The 22,195-nt window shown below is 52.3% G+C and overlaps 2 protein-coding genes across 2 annotated transcripts; both read right to left on the bottom strand.

The window, feature by feature from the left end:
- Positions 1–5,461: 5,461 nt before the first annotated feature.
- On the bottom strand, positions 5,462–16,690 carry LOC309599960 (feather keratin Cos2-3-like; the record flags this gene model as incomplete). The annotated part of the gene is made up of 2 exons (XM_082331903.1): positions 5,462–5,769; positions 16,612–16,690. The coding sequence occupies 2 exons, from the start codon at positions 16,688–16,690 to the stop codon at positions 5,462–5,464; spliced, it is 387 nt and encodes a 128-aa protein (XP_082188029.1).
- On the bottom strand, positions 15,924–16,226 carry LOC309599966 (feather keratin Cos2-3-like; the record flags this gene model as incomplete). The annotated part of the gene is made up of 1 exon (XM_082331909.1): positions 15,924–16,226. The coding sequence occupies one exon, from the start codon at positions 16,224–16,226 to the stop codon at positions 15,924–15,926; it is 303 nt and encodes a 100-aa protein (XP_082188035.1).
- Positions 16,691–22,195: the final 5,505 nt, after the last annotated feature.

Genomic DNA, 22,195 nt, shown 5'->3' with positions numbered 1-22,195 from the left:
GGTTTATGAGATTGGCTGGGCAGTGTGGCAGGTAGCTTCATTTATTGATTCCTGAGATACCTTCCTTTGGAGAGAGGGAGAACGTCCACTGTGCCTGAGGGAGCTGAGAGGGACAGTTAGGGTCTGCAGGGTTTGGGGGGTATGCTGACAGGAGTTTGGGGCTAGACACTGTGCAGGAGCTTGGAGAGGCCAACCGCACCGAGGGCTGGTGGTTGGTGAGAGAGGAAGAAGAGGCATCAGAGAAGGAGAGACTCCCAAGATATTGCACAGGAGGATGTGTCAGAGAGGTTGGTCACCACGTGCAAGCATTTACCCCTTATACCCTTCACCTTGGAAAGGCAGAAGGTGTTGGCTGCAGGAACGACACGTGTCACTGCTGGAGGAGGGAGGACCACAGCAAGGGCATTTCAGGCATGCTAAGACCAAGCATTTTCTCCTCCCCATTTCTTTCTTTGTTCCCCTTGCAGAGTCATTTCCAGCAGCTCTGCTCTCTCGGGGCTCTTGGTGGGGACGTGTGGGGTTTTTGAGTCTCCCTCTCACACATGCAGAAGGATGGGTCTCAGCGTGCACCTTGGGTATCTCATCCTCGCTGCCTTCCTGAGGCAACCACTGGGGAAGCATTGGCTTTGACTGGAACCATGATTCCTCTTCTTCTCACGAGACCCTCACCCCTCAACAGATCTCTGCAGGGAGCTGCTCTTGACTTACGGGCATCGGATTACATGGGTGGATTTGGACCTATTTTCTCAAGATAGAGAAAGTAAAAACCTCAAGGGGAGGCTTAGGTTGGATATTAGGAAAAGGTTCTTCACCCCAAGGGTGGTGGAGAACTGGAACAGGCTCCCCAGAGAGGTAGTCATGGCGCCAAGCCTGACAATATTCAAGCAGGATTTGGACAACGCCCTCAGACATATTGTGTGAATTTTGGGGTTATCCTATGCAGGGACAGGAGTTGGAATCGGTGATCCTTGTGTGTCCCTTCCAACTCAGAACATTCTATGGTTCTAAGATGCTGTTACTGATGGAGAAGAAAAGATGAGACCGAGAAGAAACACCTCCTCTCCTTGTCGTCTTAGACCCCTTGCCTTCCTTTTCTCTTGCCAGCTGTCCACCTCTCTCCATCTTTCTCTTGTGATCTGTCTGGGCCCAGTGTTTCTCAGACATATCATTGCAGAAGCTCTTTTCTATCTCCGAACTACATATTTTTCTGGCACACAGGCCTTTTGAAAGCTGATGCTGGGACATGAAAGCTCTCCCGTCCCACTCACAGTGTTAGGGTGTCCCAGTGTCTCTCCTGGCTGGTACATGTCGTGCAGCATGCCCTGGCTAGCCATTTCTCCTGCATGTCCACAATGCCAGTGCTTCCTTCGCCCTCCCATGACCTCCGAGACTTCTGAGAGGACAGGGAATGAGGAGTAGGATGAAACTAGCACAGGAGAGCCAGGCGCTGCAGGCTGTTCCCTGGAGACTCTGGGTAGCATGAGAGTCAGCATGGAAGACCTGGCTCTCTCTGGGGATATCCCTGTGGGAGGTAATTGACCTTATTGTGCTGTGGGATTCACGCTGAGCTGAGGCCCAAAAACACCCACCGCCTTGCTGTTCCCATCCATGGAGCTCTGGCTGCAGAGCAAGGCCCAGGGAGCCTTCTCCTCCGACGCTTTGCATCCCCTCTTGTTTTGCCTCTCAGAGCCATTCCCTGCACAGTTGCTGACCTTTGCTTTCTTCCAGGCACCATGGGACAGACCACTGTCACCCAGCAAGAAGGACAAGTCACAGTAGAGGAGAGAAACGCCTTCCAAACAACCTGTGCCTACCAGGTCTCTAACTTGCATGGCTTGTTCTGGTACCAGCAGAAGAAAGGCGAAGCCTCACACCTGGTCTTGTAGCAAGCATCAGCTGGCCCCAAGCAGAGCGGCCATCTCACCACATTGCTGAACACCACAGAGAAATACAGCCTCCTGCGGCTGGAGGAAGTTGAGGTCTCTGACAGTGTCTTGTACCTCTGTGCTGTACAAGACACCCTGGTGCAGGGAGTTTCTTTGGCTGTGCAGCGAGTTTCTTTGGCTGTGCAGCAACCCAGGGGAGGAAGGGGATGTGTCTGTGCACTATTTCCTCAGTGCACTCAGAGATCTGCAGGCGATTATATTCTTCCAGAAGGGGCTAGTGTCAGTGGCTTGAGAGGAAGGAGAAAGTAATGAAAGAACCCCTGCTCTGGAACTGGTTTCACTGTATACCCTAGGACAAGAGAGTATTTGCTGTGCAGAGAGCACTTGTCCATTCTCATCTGTGCACTCTGCACCTCCCCAAGGGCTGGAAAGAATCAGTCAGAGACTCACCTGAGCCTTGCAGTCAGTCCCTTGTAAAAAGTTCCTTTTTTTCTCTGAAAAAAAAAAAAAAAAGAAAGAGCTTCATTGTGTTCTCCGGGTTTTCCTCAAAACCCCGTCAGGGTCGACCTTTCCAGAGTAGGCATTTCTTGAGAAGACAGCAGTGCTGACACAGCTTCGGCAAGAACTGGATCCCTCAGTCCCCAAGAAAGTGGAAATCCCCAAGTGGGAAGGAGCACAAGGGATGAACCAAGGTTTCCATTTGACAAGCCCTGTGACGGTTTCCTCCACTCTACTCAGTCCAGGCTGACCACGGGAGGGCATTCAGGTGAAAATCCATCTTGCAGCAGTTATATTTTTGCTCAGGTGATTGTGGAGGCTGAATTCAGAAGTGTGGGATAACCTGAGCTCTGGCTGAACTTGGAGTCCTCCTTTTGAATCCTTTTAGGTCTGCAAAGGACAACTGTTCATCAGACATCATTGGTGTTTTCAGCCTGGCAGGATCAGGAACGCATGTGTGCACACATCAGGCTTCACTGAACTGTTTGGGGAGCTCTTCTGTGCACAGGGACAGGCCTCAGCCAATATGCTGTCAGGAATATTTTGCTGACAGTTCAGGAGCTATGTGGAGGAGAGTGTGGGAAGCTCAGGATCCTTGAACATCACCAGGAAGGAATTGCCTCCCCTGCTCTGCTTGTGTAGGGGCAAGACACTTCTCCCATCTTGCCTGGGTCAGCTTTTTACTTCTGTGACCCTCCTTTGCACTTCCCCAGATACTGTCTTTTGCCCTTCTCCTGATGCTTCTTGGACTTAAGCCCCTTTAGGGAGACCTCAGTCTTGCTCATACTGCATCCTCAGCTTTTCCTGCTTCTGCACCTCACCGATGAGGAAGGGGAGAGGATCTGGATCCAGTCTAGTGATGGCATCCGGTCTGCAGCCACAGTGAGTGGTACCAACAGCTCAATCTCAGGCAGAGGCCACCTGTCCTCCTTTGGAGTTTAGATATCTCCTCTGATGTCCTCAGGAAGGTGAGCAATAACTCATGAGAACTTGCCACTCCCTGATGGCCTGGTCATCTTCTCAGGAGTAAAATGGTGTTCTGGGACCAGTCCCAGCTCCTATGCCAAAAGGCAGGGCCTGATGGCCGCTGGCTGTGGAGGAGCTTGAATATGTCTTCCTCAGCTCCAAGAGACAGTGACTGGAAGGGGCCCACTGCCCCGTGTTCGCTTGTTCCTTCACCTTATCCCCCGCCAGCCAAGGTAATGCCTTTCTTCCTTGGCAATATGAGACAATGTCTACCGATGAAAGGAATATGTGGAGGCAGAGGCTGTGATGCGGAAAGATTTCATAGAATCATAGAATGCTTTGGGATGGAAGGGACTTCTGAAGGTCATCCCCCCCTGCAATTGGCAGGGACATCTACAACTAGATCAGGTTGCTCAGAGCCCCATCCAGCCTGGCCTCGAATGTTTCCAAGGATGGGGCATCTACCACCTCTCTGGGTAACCTGTTCCAGTGTTTCACCACCCTCATCATGAAAAACGTGTTCCTTATATCTAGACTGAATCTACTCTCTTTAAGTTTAAAACCATTACCCCTTGTCCTATCGCAACAGGCCCTACTAAAAAGTTTGTCCCTTTTTTTTTTTATAGGTCCCCTTTAAGTACTGAAAAGCCACAATAAGGTCTCCTCGCAACCTTCTCTTCTCCAGGCTGAGCAACCCCAGCTCTTTCAGCCTTTCTTCACAGGAAAGGTGTTCCATCCCTCTGATCATTTTTGTGGCCCTCCTCTGGACCCTCTCCAACAGCTCCATGCCTTTCCTGTGCTGAGGACTCCAGACCTGGATGCAAGTACTCCAGGTGGGTTCTCACCAGAGAAGACTAGAGGGGCAGAATCACCTCCCTCAGCCTGCTGGCCACACTTCTTTGGATGCAGCCCGGGAAACAGCTTTCTGGGCTGCAAGAACACATTGCTGGCTCGTGTCCAGCTTTTCATCCACCAGTACCCTCAAGTCCTTCTCTGCAAGGCTGCTCTCAATCCCTCTGTCCCCCAACCTGTATTGATACCAGGGGTTGCCCCGGCCCAGGTGCAGAACCTTGCACTTGTCCGTGTTGAACCTCATGAGGTTCACATGGGCCCACTTCTCGAGCTTGTCCAGGTCCCTCTGGATGGCATCCTGTCCCTCAGGCGTGTCAGCTGCACCACTCAGCTTGGTGTTGTGCGCAAACTTGCTGAGGGTGCACTCGATCCCGCTTTCTATGTCATTGATGAAGATATCAAGCAGTACTGGTCCCAATACAGACCCCTGAGGGATACCACTCATCACTCGTCTCCATCTGGACATTGGGCCATTGACCATTACCCTCCGGATGCAACCATCCAACCAATTCCTCATCCACCAAACAGTCCACCCATCAAAGCCACCTCTCTTCAATTCAGACAGAAGGATGTTGTGGGCGACAGTGTCAAAGGCCTGATGCCAGAATGCAGGGCCTGATCGCCCCTGGCTTAGGAGGAACTGAGTATGTCTTCTTTAGCTCCAAGAGACAGTGACTGGAAGGGACTCCTTGTCCTGTGTCCCGCCCTCTCCTTCCTTTGGGAATGATGAAATGTCCACTTGTGCCCCCACCTTACTTCCCCCCACCCAAGACAATGCTTTTCTTCCTTGTCAACTAGAGACAATGACACCAAAGAAGGATTACGTGGAGGCAGAGGCTGAAATGCGGAAAAGTTTAATGACTCTGAAGAAGGAGATGAGATCACTTCTAGAGGAGGGGATGAGAGCAGGGAGAGCACTAGCAGCTGTTGAAAGTCTGTGCCCATTGCCCACAGGAGATATCCCACAGGGCATCCATCTGCCTGCACCACGGAGGAAGAGGGGTCAGCAGATCCCCCACATTGGCTCTGGGGGGGTCTTACAGCCCAGAAGAAAAGCAGACAAGAAAGAGACGGGAGAGAGTGGAAGGCAAGGAAATTAGACTTTGGCCATGTTTTCAGAGAGCCCCAGCTGCACCTCCTCTGGAAGGGCAGCACTGCATGCTCAGCCTCTCCAAAATCGATGGCCAGGAGCTCTGTCCTCAGTCCAGAATCTAGGCCTGCATTCCTGGGCGTCCTCATCCAGGCTGTCACCAGTGGCTTTAGCAGGGGGGGCATCTGCTGCCACAGTAGCGGCTGGTGATGCAGGAGAGGTCACAGCAGCCAGAGGTGATGGGCACTCCCTGAGAGCTGAGGATGCTGCCAACGGCAGCAGAGGTGGAGGATCCCACAACGGTGTTCTGCGGGAAGGAGCTGAGGATGGGTCCGGGCAGGGTCACCACCACGGGGGAGGGCTCGATGACGACGGTGGAGTTCTGGCACTGCCTGACACAGGGCTCATTGCAGCTGTTGGCCAGCGGGGTCGGGCCGCAGGGCCGGCAGGGCAGGCACTGGTCGTAGCAGGACATGTCTGGAGGGTGGAGGTGCACCTGGGAGAGAGGGCAGAGAGGAATCAGAGCACAGGCACATGTGAGGAGCAGTCTGCCACGAGCTCATCACCCCACTGCAAGTGTGTCAAAGGCACCTGCTGAGCCAGGAGGTAGAAACTAAGCAGTGAGGCAGAAGGGTTTCTGGGCCTCATCCAGGCATGGTGCTGCAAAGTGTCACCTGGCCCAATGAGGCTGCTGCCCACTTCTTCAATTAAGAGCCTTCTCAGGCAAGTCCCAAACACTCCCTGAGTCAAACCTTCACCTGTCTTCAGCCCCTCATGAGAAGCAGCACCATGACCTAGCACAGGATGGAGAACCTCACATCTGCATGAACAGAAAAGGACATAAGGAAAGGGCTTCAGACTCACCTGGTTCCCAAGGAGAAAGAGGCAAGAGAAGTGGATGAGAGAGTGGGGAGCTGGGCTGGCTTTTATGGTGGCCCGGACCTGCCCCAGGCCCACACGTAGCTTCTACGGAAGTGGCAATTTTCTAAGGTGCTCGTGACAAACGGAACGCATCCCAGCTAATGACATAGGCTGGGTGGTTGTTTTCCAGGATGCTCCCTTTTCATTTCCTGGCTAATGCCATACTCGTTGCCTCACAGAGGCTTCTTCTGAGTGCTGGGCTTGAGAGGCCCCAGGTTTTCTGGGGCAGGAATGTCTCAGTGTCAGCAGAAGACGCAGCTCAAGTCCTGGATGGGTCCAATGCAAGGCAGTGATGTTGGCCTGGGGCAAACTGCTGGGGTTGCCTGGGGTCACATTGACAGGAAGGGGCCCAGCTGCTCCCAGCCCTACAATCCTCGGATGGTCACCCAAGGGCTTTCCATGCGTGAGGACATGCTGTGTCTTTCTCTTTCCATCCCTCCCTCCCAACACAATGAGGATGATTCACTGTGGAGGCTGCCTGCTGCCCTCCCAAGTCCTGAGGGAGCGTTTGAAGGGTCCATTTTGGCCCCCAGCCTCAAATACAGCAGGGGCAGAGGAAGCAGCAGTCCACCTCATGGCTTCCATGGAGCACAGTGGGACCAGCTGGTTCAGAGGTTTGGAGCCAGACAATATCTGGAAGGATACAGTTATTAATTTGTATCGGGCATTACTCGCTACGTGAAAATTATTGAAACTTGAACAGACAGGCAGAAAGAAGATGTCATTTTGTGGCCTGAACACAGTAAGAAAAACTCCATGAAACATCAAATGGCAAAACTGTTTTTAAATTCTCTGTGGGGAACATTTGGACAGAGGTACAACCTACTCAACATCAACATTGTAAGACAACCAGATGAGTTGTATAGTTACCTCTTTTCTCCAGCTTGTGCTTTTATCGATGAGGATGCAGCCACCGTCTCATGGAACCACGCCGAAGGGTACATGACCCTGGCGTACAATACTAACATTTCCATAGGTTTCTTCACCACAACATATTCAGACCTAGAGCTTTACAATCTCTCAGGTGCCCTGCAAGACCATTACCTTTATCTTGACAGAGGCTCCGTGATATCTGTGAGTCATCCAGGGGACGGGGAACCCCCTCCTCAGTGAGTTGATGGGCACGTGTCTGTCAGACGAGCATATCGTGGCGTTTGTGTCATCAGGCCCTAAATCCTATAGCGTCTTGCAGTCTAGAGAGAAGTGCAATTTAGAGGTTAAAGGCATCATTCTAAATGCATCAAACAGAGAAAAGGTCAATTTTGAGGCACTGAGGGATCTCGTGTTGGATTACAGTGTAAATCTAGACAGTGACAACCCTGAAAAGATCATGATAAAACATTGTTGTATCGCCAGGAACAAGCAGATATGGACAATAGAAACCAAGGCCCCTTTGAAAGATGCAGGAAGTAATCTATGACAAAAGACTACTGACTAAAAATTTAAAAGCCTCCTTTATGGCTTTTGATCATGGGCATGCACTAGAAACACCCCTTTTCTGCTATCCCAGAAGGGCAGAGCAACTGTGGGAAAAGTTATTTTGTAAAAAGTCTTTTGGAGAATCACCAAATGGTAGAGGTTGGAAGGGACCACTAGAAGTGACTTCTCCAACCACCCTTCTGAAGCAGAGTCACCTAGAGCAGGTTACCGAGAACTATGTTCTGATGGCTCTTGAATATCTCCAAGGAGGGAGACTCCACAGCCTCTCTGGGCAACCTGTCCCAGTGCTCAGTCACACTCACAGTAAAAAAAAGTGTTTCATGATGTTTCAGACACAGCCTCGTGTGTTTCAGCCTGTGCCCATTGCCTGTGGTCCTGTTGTTGGGCGCCACTGAGGAGAGTCTTCTTTGCACCTTCCCAGGGCCTCCAACGTGCCCACAGTTCCTCTCTGGAGGACAGCAGTTGTCAGGATTCCTGTTCCTGACATGCTGCAGGGCCAAGGGAGTATTTCTGAGCAGAGGCGCAGCAAGGCAAGGACTGACGACCATCGGCTGTGGAGTAACTCGGGATGTCTTCCTCAGCTTCAAAGAGGCAGTGCCTCTTTCAGAGGCCTCGCTGCAGTGTGTCCCACCCTCCAATGCCTCTAGGAGTGATGAAGGGTCCCCCTGTGTCCCCCCTCCTAATTTCCCCCCAAAGCAATGGCTTTCTCCCTTGGCAGTCAGTATGAAAGACACTCCACGGGACAAAGACGGGGTTGCAGCAATTCTTTAATGAGTGTAAAGAGGGAAATGAGGTCACTGCAAGTGGAGGCCACCAGTGCGGGGAGGAGCAGGAGAAGCCAAGAATCTGTTGCCCTTTTCCTGTGGCAGAGTTCCCACAGGGCATCTGTCGACGTGCCCGGCAAAGGGAGACAGGCAAGCAGGTCATTCAAGGCTGGTTTCTGGGGTCCTCGCAGCACGCTTTGAGGGGAGCACAAGACAACAAAGAGAAGAGAGAAGACGGGTGAGTGGAAGAGAGGAAAGGTAGACCTTGGCCATGTTTTCTGAGAGCCCAGGCTGGTCCCTTCCAGTCTGCCCTTGCAGGGCAAGCCAGAGACGGTCAGCTGCTCTTAAAACAGCGGCACAAAGTTTGATCGTCTGTCCAGCATCATGTTTTGAGTTCCTGGGGGTCCTTATCCGAGGCCGTTGTAAGCACTTTTAGCAAGGGGGGCATCTGCTGCCACAGTAGCGGCTGGTGATGCAGGAGAGGTCACAGCAGCCAGAGGTGATGGGCACTCCCTGAGAGCTGAGGATGCTGCCAGCGGCAGCGGAGGTGGAGGATCCCACAACGGTGTTCTGCGGGAAGGAGCTGAGGATGGGTCCGGGCAGGGTCACCACCACGGGGGAGGGCTGGATGATGACGGTGGAGTTCTGGCACTGCCTGACACAGGGCTCATTGCAGCTGTTGGCCAGCGGGGTCGGGCCGCAGGGCCGGCAGGGCAGGCACTGGTCGCAGCAGGACATGTCTTGGTATCCGAGGTGCACCTGGGGGAGAGGCAGGGAGGAAGCAAAACATGGGGATGTGTGAGGAGCATCCTTTCAACACACCATGAGGGAGCCAAAGAACAAGCAGGCCCACGAGGTGAAGGCTGTGCAGAGATGGATGAGGGCTTCTTGGCCTCATCCTGCCAGGGCCCAAAACCAGCCACCTCAGGTGGCTCACACTCAACAGGTGTTATGTGGCTACTGCCTAGCTCCTGAGTCCAGAAGCCACCTCAGTACTGTCCCAGCATCCCTCCATGTCTAACCTTCCCCCCACTTCCCTCTCCCATGACAAGCATCCTCAAGAGCTGGCATAGGACAAAACTGGTGTCAGCTGAGAGGTCCATTAAGGTGAGGCCTCCTTTTAAGGGAAGTGGAGAAGGAGAAGGGTCTTCAGACTCACCTGACTCCCAAGGAGAAGGAGGCAAGAGAAGTGGATGAGAGAGCGAGGAGCTGGCCTGCCTTTTATGGTGGGCCTTCACTGCCCCAGGCTGCCAGAGGCATCCCTTGCAGCCGCGATTATTTTCTGACAAGTTCATCTTGAATGCAAAGCATCCCAGCTAATGCGATGGGCTGTGTTCTGGCTTCCTGAATGGCTGTCTTTTCATTTCCTGCTTTATGCCAGGCACATTCCCCAGGGAAGGCACCTTTTGCGTGGCAGGATGAGAGGCCCAAGCATTTCCGGAGCAAAACACAGCAGTGTGGGCAGAGGACTCAGCTCACCTGCTGGAGGAGTCCAGCAAAGGCAAATGATGTCAGCCTGGGTCACTCCTTTGGGGCTCTTGGTGGCCCTGTTGCCGAGAAGTGGCTCAGCTTCTGGGTTTGACCATATCCCACCTACCACTGCTCCCAGGAAAATTCTGCTGGCCTATTTTGCCTCCTCCTTCTCTGCACCAGAGAGAGGGTGTGGGCCCCATATCTGGGGCCTTGTCCTTTCCCAGAATGCTCTATCCCTGCCACGGTCATCCCCAGATGTCCACAGCAGAGTCCACAGCTGGTTTTGTTCCTACGGGTGTTCTTGCCTTGCTGCACTTGTGTGCAGCTGTGTTCGCGTGAATGCACTCGGGTGCAAAAAATCGTGCATGATTCCATGCTGATCTGCATCAATGTGTGTGTCCCTCCTCATGAGGGATTGTTCTGCTCATGGCAGCAGCACTCTCCACTGCTCTGTCAATGAGCTCCACAGAGCAGCCAGAGTCAGAAGGAGCCCGAGTGCAGCTGAACAAAGCTAGAACAAACCTAGCAGAGACTTGTTCTCAGCACAGGCACTGAAATGCAACCTTCTGTACCTTCATTTCTCCTTTTCCTGCTCCTCCAAAGCTCACACTCTGCTGCTGCTGATTCCAGGCCCCAACAAGGACTGTTTCACACCAGTTTGGATCCTTAGTTTAATTCAGCGTAAACAGTATTGGGAATGCCTCAGCTTGTCTGGCAATCCCCACTCCCTGCTTCTCCAGGCCAGGACACAACTCTCCCCAGATCTAGGTGGTTCAAAAAGGATGGGGTTTCCTTTATGGACAGGGACAAAGGCCGAGAAATCCTGCCAACCTCATTCAGGCTATGCCCAAGTGGATCTGCTTCCAGCGTCAGTGCTGTCTGGTGTGAGACACAGCCCTGCCTCATGTCCGAGTCAATGTCAGATGTACCTTTGCAGCCCATCAGCCTGGTGCTGTGCCAGACAGAGGCTGAGACCTTGGACCAAACAGGTACTGAACTAAACGAACATGGCATAGGGAAAAGCCTGAAGTGCTCTACAGATACTTGTCCTCAGTTTTTACTGGTATGGCTTCTCCTCAGGCCCATCATCTGAGCCTGCCAGTAGACTCTCTGGGAATGACGCAGCACCCACAGTAGAAGAAAGAATTAAGGAGCTCTTACTACCAATTGGACATAGATACGTCCATGGGACCAGCTGGGATATATCCAAGGGTGTTCAAGGAGCTGGCTGGTCAGTCTCCACTCAGTCCCTGAAAAGAAGCTCTCAGAAGCCTTTTCTAAAGTCATGGAAGACAATAAAAACCACTGGGAGCAGCTCACGTGTCTACTGAGGGCAAATCATGCCTGACCGACTTCATTGCTTTCTATAAGGAGGTGAGTGGTACTGCGGAGGGTGTGTGGCGTGCCTTGAGTTTTAGCACGACTTTTGACTCTCTTTCCTGTAGTACCCTACTCACCAAACAGGTGGGATAGGGCTGGATAGGTGGACAAGAAGGAGGCTGGAAAATTAGCTGGCCTGCTGAGCTCAGGGAGTTGTGACCACTGGCACAAAGCCCAGCCGCAGCCAATAACCACAGTGGGAACCCTCAGGCGTCAATACTGGCACCAATACTGTTTAATATTTTCATTAACGACCTGACTAGTGGGGAGGAGTGCACTCTCAACAAGTTTGCGGAGGATCCCTAATTGTAGGGAGTCATCAATACAATATAGGGCAGGGCTGCTAGTCAGAGGGATCTGAGCAGATTGGAGAATTGGGCTGACCAGAACCACAAAAAGTTCAACACAAGCAAGCACAAACCACCCCATACACTAGTACAGGCCGGGGGCTGGCTGCCTAGGAAGCAGCTCAGCACAAAAAGATGTGAGGTCCTGCTGGGCACCCAGCTGAACATGAGACAGCAGTGTCCTCTTGCAGCAAAGAAGGTACACTGCATCCTGAGCTGTATTACTCAGAGTGTAGCCAGCAAGTCCAGAGAAGTGATCTTGCTCCTCTGTCTGGGACTTGTGAGCCTGTATCTGGAGCAGCGCACCCGGTTTGGGGCTCCGCAGTCCCGGAAAGATAGTGATCAACAGGCGTGAGTCGTGTGGAGGCCACCAAGATGGTCAGGTAGCCAGAGTCATGACGTGCAAGGAGAGGATGAGAGCTGGGCCTGCTCATCTTGGAGAAGAGAAGAGTAAGGGAAGGCGTACTTGCTGCCTACTACCGCTTCACTGGAGGACACAGAGAAGATTGAGCTAGACTCTCGAGATAAACTATGATTACAGTAGGACCAATGAATGCAATGCAATGAGTGGAGGGAATTGCATACTCACCCTCATAGGCTCATCCACCAAAAAAAAAGCATACGTGCACCCCCTCATGGGTGCACACACATGCATACCTACACACACACAGAGGTGTGCACGCTCACAGGCATGCACACACATGGTCCCGCACACGGGCACAACCACACCTATGCGTTTACATGCACCTGAAGAGCAGCCTTTGTGTGTGCACCCACAGAGGTCTGTGTACACGTTTCCAAAGAAGTCCATGTGCAGACACATGCACAGCCACACCGTCATACCAATGTGTATGCACAGATACTCAAACACACATGCTTACACGTGCATGCACCTGCACGCATATGTTTGTGTAGATACATGTGTACACTTCTGTACACAAATGATAATACATAAAAGCAGCCATCCACACACCCTATGCCCACACACTTACATATAAGCAGATCAACGTCACGGACATCCATACTCACCTGCATGAAACACATGCACACTCATGAACAGGTGTGCCCAAACACACACACACACACACACACACTATTTGCACACAGTCATGCTTGCATGTGCATTACCCCAGGCACACACGTGTACATGTGAATGAACACATGAGTACAGCCAGATGAGCATGTATGTGACATGCACACACACCACTGAGAACCAGGGCATCAGACGCCAGCTCTCAGGCTCTTGAGATGATTCTAGCAAGTCCTTCAGACCCTACAGTTAAGGCAACGGATAAGGAACTGGCCAGCCCCGTCAGCTTTAGTGAGCTCAAGGGTTTGACAGTGGTTCAGCCAGCTGTTTTCCCACTGACAGAGGAAACCACAGCAGAGTCCAAGCTGTCATGACCTTTGCAGACATTGAACATGTCCAAGTCCCAAGTCTGCATGTGAAGGATAATTTAAAACTATAGAATAGGCTATAGGCCTCCCAAATGCCCATTTTACAGGCCAAAAAAAAATCAGAAAAATCTTACAGCCTTAGAAGCTTCCACCTGTCTTAGTGATCTCCTCAAGGGTCTGGGACCAGCCACCACCCTTGCAAAGGGATCAGCAGTGACAAAATCACGTGGTAGCACCGGGTTGTGTGCCTGGGACAGACTAGATTCCCCTTGGGCTACAGACGCTGAGTCTGGGACATCAGAAGTGATTTGTAGTAGTGAGGCTTTCTCTGGACTCCCTTTAGAGTAAATACCCGCTCTTCAAAAGGCAGAGAAATGCAGAAGCAACATTAATTTAGAGAGCAGTTGAAAAAATGGTTTGTCTACCCTGTGAATGTTCATGTATTCCTTTTTTATGTTGTTTTCCTGGCTTTATTTGATGTGCTGGTCTTTTTTCCTCTGTGTTTTGCATGCAGGTGCAGGTTGTTTAATCGCCTGTAGCACGTGGAAGCTGCCTGCAGCCTCCTCTGTTACCACTAGATGGCTGAGTTAATGCTACAGCCAAAGTTCTTACATACAAAGTTTCTGCACATAATATCATAAGGGTAAAGACAGTGTGTTGTGTTTATGTGGCAAGGTTTTCGGCGGGGGGGGAGGGGGTGGGGGGTGGTGTCTGCAGGAATGGCTTCTGTGAGAAGACACCAGAAGGTGCCCACATGTCAGACAGAGCCACTTCCAGCTCCAAGATGGACCCACTACTGGCCAAAGCTGAGCCAAGCAGTGAAGCTGGTGGCACCGCTGGGAAAACATATTTAAGAAAGGGTAAAAAATGCTGCACAGCAATTGTGAGAGAGGAGTGAGAAAACGTGAGAGAAACACCAAGATCAGTGAAGGAGGAGGGGGAGGAAGGTGCTCCAGGTGCCAGAGCAGAGATTCCCTACAGCCTGTGGTGAAGACTATGGTGATGCAGATTGTCTCCCTGCAGCCCATGGCAGACCATGGTGGACTAGCTATCCACACTGCAGCCCATGGAGGACCCCAAGATGGAGCAGGTGGACGTGTCCTGAAGGAAGCTGCACTCCATGGAGATGAGCCCACACTGGAGCAGTTTTTCTGGCAGGACCTGTGGCCCATGAGGGACTCCCGCTGGAGCAGGCTCTTCCTGAAGGCCTGTACCCCATGGGTACAGTCTTGAAGAAATGCAGCTTGTGGGAAGGACCCATGTTGGAGAAGTTCATGAAGGACTGTATACTGTGGGTGGGATCCAATGCTACAGCAGGGGAAGAGCATGAAAAGGAAGGAGCAGCAGAGACAAAGCATTATGAATGTGTTATGAGTCTCTGTGTCCTTATCTTCACCCAGGAGCTTTTCACCGTATTTTCTCCCCTTATCTTGTTGATGCAGGAAGAGTGATAGAGAGACATGGTGGATACCTGGCAGCCAGCCAAGATCAACCCACCACAGGCAGTTTAAGCAAACATTAGTGAGTGGTGAGAGCACGTGTAGCGTAGCAGTGGTTCTGAGATAGGCTTCATTAGCCACAATTCCCTCTTGGTGGAGGACAGTGGTGTGGGGATTTCTGTTCTTTCACTTGTACATTTTTGTCAAGCCATCTGGATTTTCATGGAGGAAATAGGATATGAGACTGTAGTGGCTGCCAAGAGGCATTTCAACCAATCAGAAGGGATGGGATTTCCATGTAAAAAACCATCCTCTGCCCACAGAATGGCAGCCAATCCCTGACCACAGATTCTCTGGGGAGACCAATGAAGCAGTCAAGAGCTCTGCACCCATCTGCAGCTCTCTTGGGAAGTGCACCTAGTACCCCCCTCCTTGCTGATCTTCATGTTCCCCTGCATGCTCTGTATCAGAGCAATTTGATCTCCATCAGAAATACACCCTTTCACTGCCCCAATTTCTGTGCTGGCAGCCCTCAGCTCCCATTAGCCCCTTAGCTCCAATTTCCAGCCTCGACACATTCAGCAGCTACTCCTTGTAATAGCATGTCTCTCCTACTCCTGCCCATGGCTGTTGGCCATGGCCCCTAGACTGGATGGTGGAGAGGAGAGGAAGGTGGAGTAGCAGTTATGGGCCATGTCAAGGGCTGTTCCCTGTGTTATGACTCCTGCTGTTCTGCAAAGCAAATCACATTCCAGAGCTCCACACCCGCCCCACCCCCACCCCAGTTCAGCTGCAGCCATAGTAAGAGGAATGTCCTACCTCAAGACCTCATGGGGGTCCTGACCCTTCAGCGCCTCTTGCCTTTCTGGGCATTTGTGGACAGGCACAGCACTGGTGCTCACTCGCAGCAGAGCAGCCAGGGATGTCTTCCTCAGCTCCAAGGGATGGTGCCCAAAAGAGGAGCCTCTGCAGGGTGTGAAAACCTCCCATGCCTCTGTGAATGGAGAAGGGTCGCCTTGTGCCCTCACTCCCTTCCACTCTAGAGCAACACCTTTCTCCTTTGGCACTGAGGAATGTCCAGAGAGGGAAGGAGCACACGGAGGCCAGGCTTGAATGCAGCAGAACTTTAATGAGCCAAAAGGGGGAAACAAAGTCACTCCAAGTGGAGGTCAGCAGTGCATGGAGCCCTGGGGGCAGGAGAGAGTCTGCAGTCCTTGGCTGTGGAGACGTTCCTGGATGACGTTTGTCTGCCTGTCCCAAAAAGGGGGAAAGGAGACAGATGGTCCCCACCAGGCTGGCCTTGGGGGGACATTGGGGCCCAGGTGAACCAAGGCAAACAAGGAAAAGGGAAAGAAAGGCAAAACCATTCAGCTATCCTGAAAACAACATCCAAAAATCGATGGCCCTCTGCCCAGCACCATGCTCTGAGTTCCTCAAGGTGCCTCCCTGGGACTTTCTCAGCATCTCTGTCAGGGGAGGCACCTTCTGCCACTATAGCGGCTGCTGATGCAGGAGAGGTCACAGCAGCCAGAGGTGATGGGCACTCCCTGAGAGCTGAGGATGCTGCCAACAGCAGCGGAGGTGGAGGATCCCACAACGGTGTTCTGTGGGAAGGAGCTGAGGATGGGGCCAGGCAGGGTCACCACCACAGTGGAGGGCTCAATGACGACGGTGGAGTTCTGGCACTGCCTGACACAGGGCTCATTGCAGCTGTTGGCCAGCGGGGTCGGGCCGCAGGGCCGGCAGGGCAGGCACTGGTTGTAGCAGGACATGTCCCTGGGTTGCAGGTGCACCTGGGAGAGAGAGCATGGAGGAAGCATAGCACAAGGGTGGCTGAGGAGCAGCCTGGTTACACCATCACAAAGGAACCAAGGCCACTACAGAATGGGGAGCTGGGAGCTGTGCCACGAGCCAGAGTCTTCATTGCCTCAGCCAGCCAGGGCCCTAAAAACAGAAGCCTGACCCAAGGAACTTCTCTCCTGGTGCGTAAGCCAAAAGCCACCACATCCATGTCCCAACCTCTCTCTAAGCTGACCTTCTCCCTGCTTCCCTCTGTCATGACAAGGCACTCCAAGCCCCAGCACAGGACAGAGCCAACATCAAACTGAGATGTCCGTCTCACTTTGGAAGAGGAGGATGAAGGTGTTTCAGACTCACCTAGTTCCCAAGGAGAAGGAGGCAGGAGAAGTGGATGAGAGAGCAGAGAGTTGGGCTGGCTTTTATACCTGCCCTTCATTGCTGCAGGACCAGAGGCACCCTTTGCAGAGGTAACAATTTTCTGACAAGCTCATCTTCAATGCAGACCGTCGCAGCTAATGATATGGGCTGTGCTTTGGTTTCCAGCACTGCTGCCTTTTCATTTCCAGATTTGGGCCATGCCCATTCCCCAATGAAGGCTTCCTCTGAGCACTGGGAGGAAAGGCTCCAGGATTTCTAGGGCAGGAATGCAGCAGTGCTGGCAGAAGACTCAGCTCAAGTGCTGGACGGGTTCAGGGCAGGCAAATGACATCGGCCTGGGTCACTCTGGTGGGGCTGCTTCAAGTGTCTTTCTCCGGCAGAAGCTGCAGCAATTCTCAGCTGGACATCCAGCTTCTCCTGTGCATGTGGAAGGTCCCTGTCCTTCTCTTTCCCGTCCCAATGGTTGCTTGCTGTTGTCTTTCCAGGTGCGCGCATTGTGCTCCTAGGTTTTGACCCCATCCTGCCTGACACTGCCCTCAGGAAAAATTTCTGGTCTGTTTTGACTCGTCCGCGGTCTGTGCAGTCTGTGAGTACACGAGCAATGCCATGGACATGCGTGGGGTCTTGTCCTTCCCCATAACGCTGCAGCCCTGCCACAGTTGTCCCTGGCTGTCCTCAGCAGAGGCCACAGCTGGTTGTTTTCCTAGAACCTTGACCTTGACAGTCTAGAGAGGTGGGACCATGCGAACATCATGAAGTTCAACAAGCCCAAATGCAAGGTCCTGAACCTGGGTCGGTGCAATCCCAAACATGGATACAGCCTGGCTGACGCGTGGATTGAAAGCAGCCTGCGGAGAAGGGCTTGGGGGTATTGGTGGATGAAAAACTGAGTATGAGCTGGCAATGTGTGCTTGCAGCCCAGAAAGCCCATCAAAAGAAGCATGGGCAGCATGTGAAGGGAGGTGATTCCGTCCCGCTGCTCTGCTCTCGTGAGACCCCACCTGGAGTACTGTGTTCAGCTCTGGGGCCCCCAGCATAAGACAGACATGGACCTGCTCGAGCAGGTCCAGAGGAGAACCACAAAGATGATTAGGAAGCTGGAGCACCTCCCCTGTGAGGACAAGCTGAAGGAGTTGGGATTGTTTAGCCTAGAGAAGAGGAAGAGAAGAGAAGAGAAGAGAAGAGAAGAGAAGAGAAGAGAAGAGAAGAGAAGAGAAGAGAAGAGAAGAGAAGAGAAGAGAAGAGAAGAGAAGAGAAGAGAAGAGAAGAGAAGAGAAGAGAAGAGAAGAGAAGAGAAGAGAAGAGAAGAGAAGAGAAGAGAAGAGAAGAGAAGAGAAGAGAAGAGAAGAGAAGAGAAGAGAAGAGAAGAGAAGAGAAGAGAAGAGAAGGGTCCGCAAGACCTTATAGTTGCCTTCCAGTACTTAAAGGGGACCTACAGGAAAGACAAGGAGGGATTCTGTATCAGGGAGTGTATTGATAGGATGAGGGGTAACAGTTTTAAACTGAAAGAGGGTAGATTTAGATTAGATATTAGAAAGAAATTCTTTACTGTGAGAGTGGTGAGATATCAACAGGTTGCCCAGAGAAGTTATGGATGCCGTATCATTGGAAGTGTTCAAGGACAGGTTGGATGGCAGCAACTGCCCCTGGGAGGGAAAGGACATTGGATTTGAGGCCACAACCGACAAACCCTGCTGCTATTGCACAGGGGTGTGCAGAAGGGACCCTCTTTCCAACAAGGGCAGTGCACAGTGTGAAGAGTTCCTGAACCCATCTCCCTGCCTCAATGTTTGCCCGCCTGGGCTCAAGTCCCACTTGGAGCGAGTGCAGACAACAGTTTCCCCCTTCCCTTTAGTGACCTTGGTGTGACCACTGCCAGGGAGTTCTGCTGGGAGAGCTCAGCCAGGGCAGATTTCCCTCTACATGGTGCTGTTGTTTCTGAGCTGAGGCTCTAGTGTAGACAAGGGCCAACCTCATTGCTTTCTCGGAGGTGATGGGCACTGTGGACAAGGGAAGGGTAGGCAATGTGCGTACCTAGAGTTTCGTAACACCTTTGACAGCCTCTCCTGTACTTCCTTTATGACAAATTTGCAGATGAATGGGTTCAGTTAGAGGATGATAAGGTGGGTGGAAGATTGGCTGGATTACCAGGCTCGGAGACTTGTGACCATGGAGGAAGGGGCTGACCGGAATGTCATGAGGGTCAAAAAGAGCAAGGCAAGGTTTTGAGTCTGGGGGAGAAACCAGCCCATGCAGTCATGCAGGCTGGGGGCTGGCTGCCTAGGAAGCAGGTCCACAGAAAAAGACATGTGGTTTTTAGAAGACACACGGCTGAACATGAGACCACAGCGTGCCCTTGTAGCAAAGGCGGCTAAAAGTATCCTGAGCTGAGCTAGTAAAAGTGTTGCTAGCAGGTCAAGGAAAGTGACGTTGCCCCTCTGTCCCATGTGAGACCACACGTAGAGTACTGCTTCCAGGTTGGGGCTCCCCAGTCCACGAAGGATATTGACATACTGAAGTGAGTCCAAAAAAGGCCACCAAGTTGATTAGGGGGCTGGCAAACATGACATGCAAGGAAAGGCTGAGAGAACTGGGCCCGCTCATCTTGGAGAAGAGATGGCTCAGAGGAGACCTTCTTGCTTGCTACAACTACTTGTTCAGAGGAGACAGAGAAGAGCGGTGCCGACACGTGGCGCAGCCCCAGGGCAGAGCTGGTGGCAGTGGGCGATAGCAGCGGAGAGTAGGTGCTGGAGCCATATTAGACAGCCCGCGCTGGCAATGGGCAGTGAGAGGTGGATGGCAGAGGGTGGGATGTGCAGGTCTGGTGGGGCTGGCCGCGGTGCCACTGCGTGTGCAGGGCGGGCATCAGCTGTGGGTGGCCAGGGCTGTGCTCATTCTTCAAGGCACCTCTCACCCTCCCTGCCTGTCTGCCGTCTCACTTCCCCATTTCCCAACTCTGAAAGTGGGGACTGAGTCCCCGCTCAGTATTCTTGCATTGTCTCCAGCCACTCTATTGGTATGAGCTTGCTTACGTGTACAGCTGCCTTTCAATATACCTACTGTTTCCATTGTGCGTTCAGAAGGTAGTTCCCTGCATTCAGGCCTCTGTCCTTCACTGTAACACCCACTTTCCCTGCCAGTGGTCCTCTCTTTCTTCATCCACGCGTCCATCCACCCACCCACCCGTCTTTTGACCCATGTCTCCATGCACCTACCATCTCTAACCTCTCTTCCTACTGAGAGCCCTCTCTCATCTTTCCCTCTGCTTTCTTCATACCTGTAGGCGCAAGTTTGCTTTCCTGCACCTTTCCATTATTCCGCATAGCCCTGCATCCCCTTGTGCATTCAGCATTCATTCTTGTTCTGAATTCAGCACCCTCTCCTACACTGTACTCGCAGCTCTCCTCTCTACTCTTCCTCTCGTCATCCATCCGGCCATCCATGCATCGGACACTCATGTCATCTCCCCATGCAACAATTTCAAATCCCATCCCAGCCATTTCCCCGTCGCTCCACAAAATGACACCAGGATCATGCTCTATCCCTGTCCCTGTGGGCACGCGTCCCCATCCGTTCCTGTCCAGCTCTATCTCACTGCCACTGTTTCTGACCATTTCTCTGGGAAACAAGCCATCAGAGCTGAGTGATATTTGGTGATTTTTGGCATTTTCCTCTCCTTTCCCTGCACTGGCTCCTGGTGGACCCCAGGTGCAGAAGAAGCCATCACCAGAGACCACCGTGGGCACCAGTATCAGAATCACCTGCTCACACCCCAACATACAGTCCACTGAGTTCATCCATGCCTACCATCTGCTCCCTGGCTGAGGCCCTGCATTCTTTGTGAGCAGTCTAAAAGGTTCCAGACTGCTGCTGGAAACACTGGAGTGGCTGCTGGTGGTGGCAGACCACTGTTCCAGTGCCCTATGGCTTGCCTGACGCTCACATGGGGAAGTGGTGGTGTGTTACTGCGTGCTAGGATACACAGGGAGAGGAGCAGAAACCACCGCAGGCAGAGCTGGGCGTGTGCAACAGGTGCGAGGGGACAGCCCCGGCTGAGCCCACACAGGGGCGCCGCCACTCCACCCACCGAGGCCTCATTTCCCTGAGTACTGAGCATTCCTGCATGTCCTGCTAATAGAGATGAAGCCTGAAAGAGGGAAAGATGCCAGGGAACGGAGCGATGCAGCATATAGGAGGAGCGTCTCTTCTAGATGTATTGGGGAGAATGCTACCAATCTCTGTAGGTGCCAGCGTGACTTTTACAGCTGCGCCTAACATCCAGGGTCTTTGATGATGAAAAGAGTCCAAGAAAGCTGACTTGGTGGCTGCACCCTAAACAAGGCAAGCCAGCCTTGTAATTGCCTTCTGCTTAAAAGAGCTGGGACACTGGAGTGAGTACTCAGGGCAAGTGACCTATCAGCTTGTCTGCTTGTTCCCTTTCCCTCTGCCTCCACTGATGGCCACAGCTGGAGAACAAAGCTTGGGCAGGAGGCACAACTGCTCTTATGGTTTTGCCAGGTGACAAGGGTGGGCATCAGCCTGTCCTTGGGCACTGGTGCCTGGGCCTGCCTGCAGGTCTAAGAGCCAAGTGGCCAGCACAGGTGGACGCAGGAGGTTGGTGAATGAGCTCCAGAAGCACCACTGCTTCCAGAAGGGAGGAGTAGACGTTCAGTCTGGACTCAGTCATCTCACTTGGAGAGCTCTACACTCAGCTGACATCAATCCCACACTGCTCATGAAAGTGTATCAGCCATGTTGATGCCTCCTCCTTAGGAAGTGGTCACGTGGGCTCCCTTCACTGTCAGTGTGCAGAGAGAAGAGCTTGGAGAACGTGATTCAGAACATCTGTTCTGAATTGACAATGGGAAGGGGAAAAGCAAGTGCCCTTTGGAAGGGCTGATGTCCTCCCAATGAGTGTAAAGAGAGACTTGCTCCCCAGCCAGCATTTCACAGCTCTGCAGTTTGGGGACTTGGCCAATCGCATTGAAGTGTGAGGGTCTCCAGCTACGTGAAAGGCTGTTGCAGTGAGGAAGGGAATAACATACGTGCACGCTTCAGGGCAGGAGGCATGGAGTTGTGATTTCAGCACATGAGACTGAGGGATTGGAAAACTGTCATGATAACGTGGCACTGGAAGAGATTTTCTTACCTCTTCTAGGTCAGTTCAACACAAGAGCTTCTGACTGAAATGGCAGTGGCACAGGGCAGCAGGCTAGTCTGACAGTCATTGCTCAAGGACTCATGGTCTTGTATATTTGCTTTCTTCCAAGTCCCAGCACAGGAAGCTTTGGGAAATACCTCCATTCCCTCCACTGACGTCTGCTTCTCAGCATAGCTCCTAGGGCTAGGGTTCACCTCTTTAAAATCTTGCCATCGCAGAGTGAGGGGAAGGATTTCTGCTGACCAAGTTGAAAGACCCACAATGAAATACTCCTATCTCAGCTCCTCAGCTTACCCTCCTTCTTTCTCAATGGACAGAGAAAAGGCACGGGGGAGACATGGCTCATCTTCCCGTATGTACATGGCTAAAAGCCCTCTAGAAGTTCCAGGTTGTCTCTGAGGT

Source organism: Platalea leucorodia, assembly GCF_965183815.1.
Source record: "Platalea leucorodia genome assembly, chromosome: 22".
Classification (NCBI taxonomy): domain Eukaryota; kingdom Metazoa; phylum Chordata; class Aves; order Pelecaniformes; family Threskiornithidae; genus Platalea; species Platalea leucorodia.
Note: the sequence above shows the minus strand (reverse complement) of the source record. Positions and strands in the feature narration are given on the sequence as shown.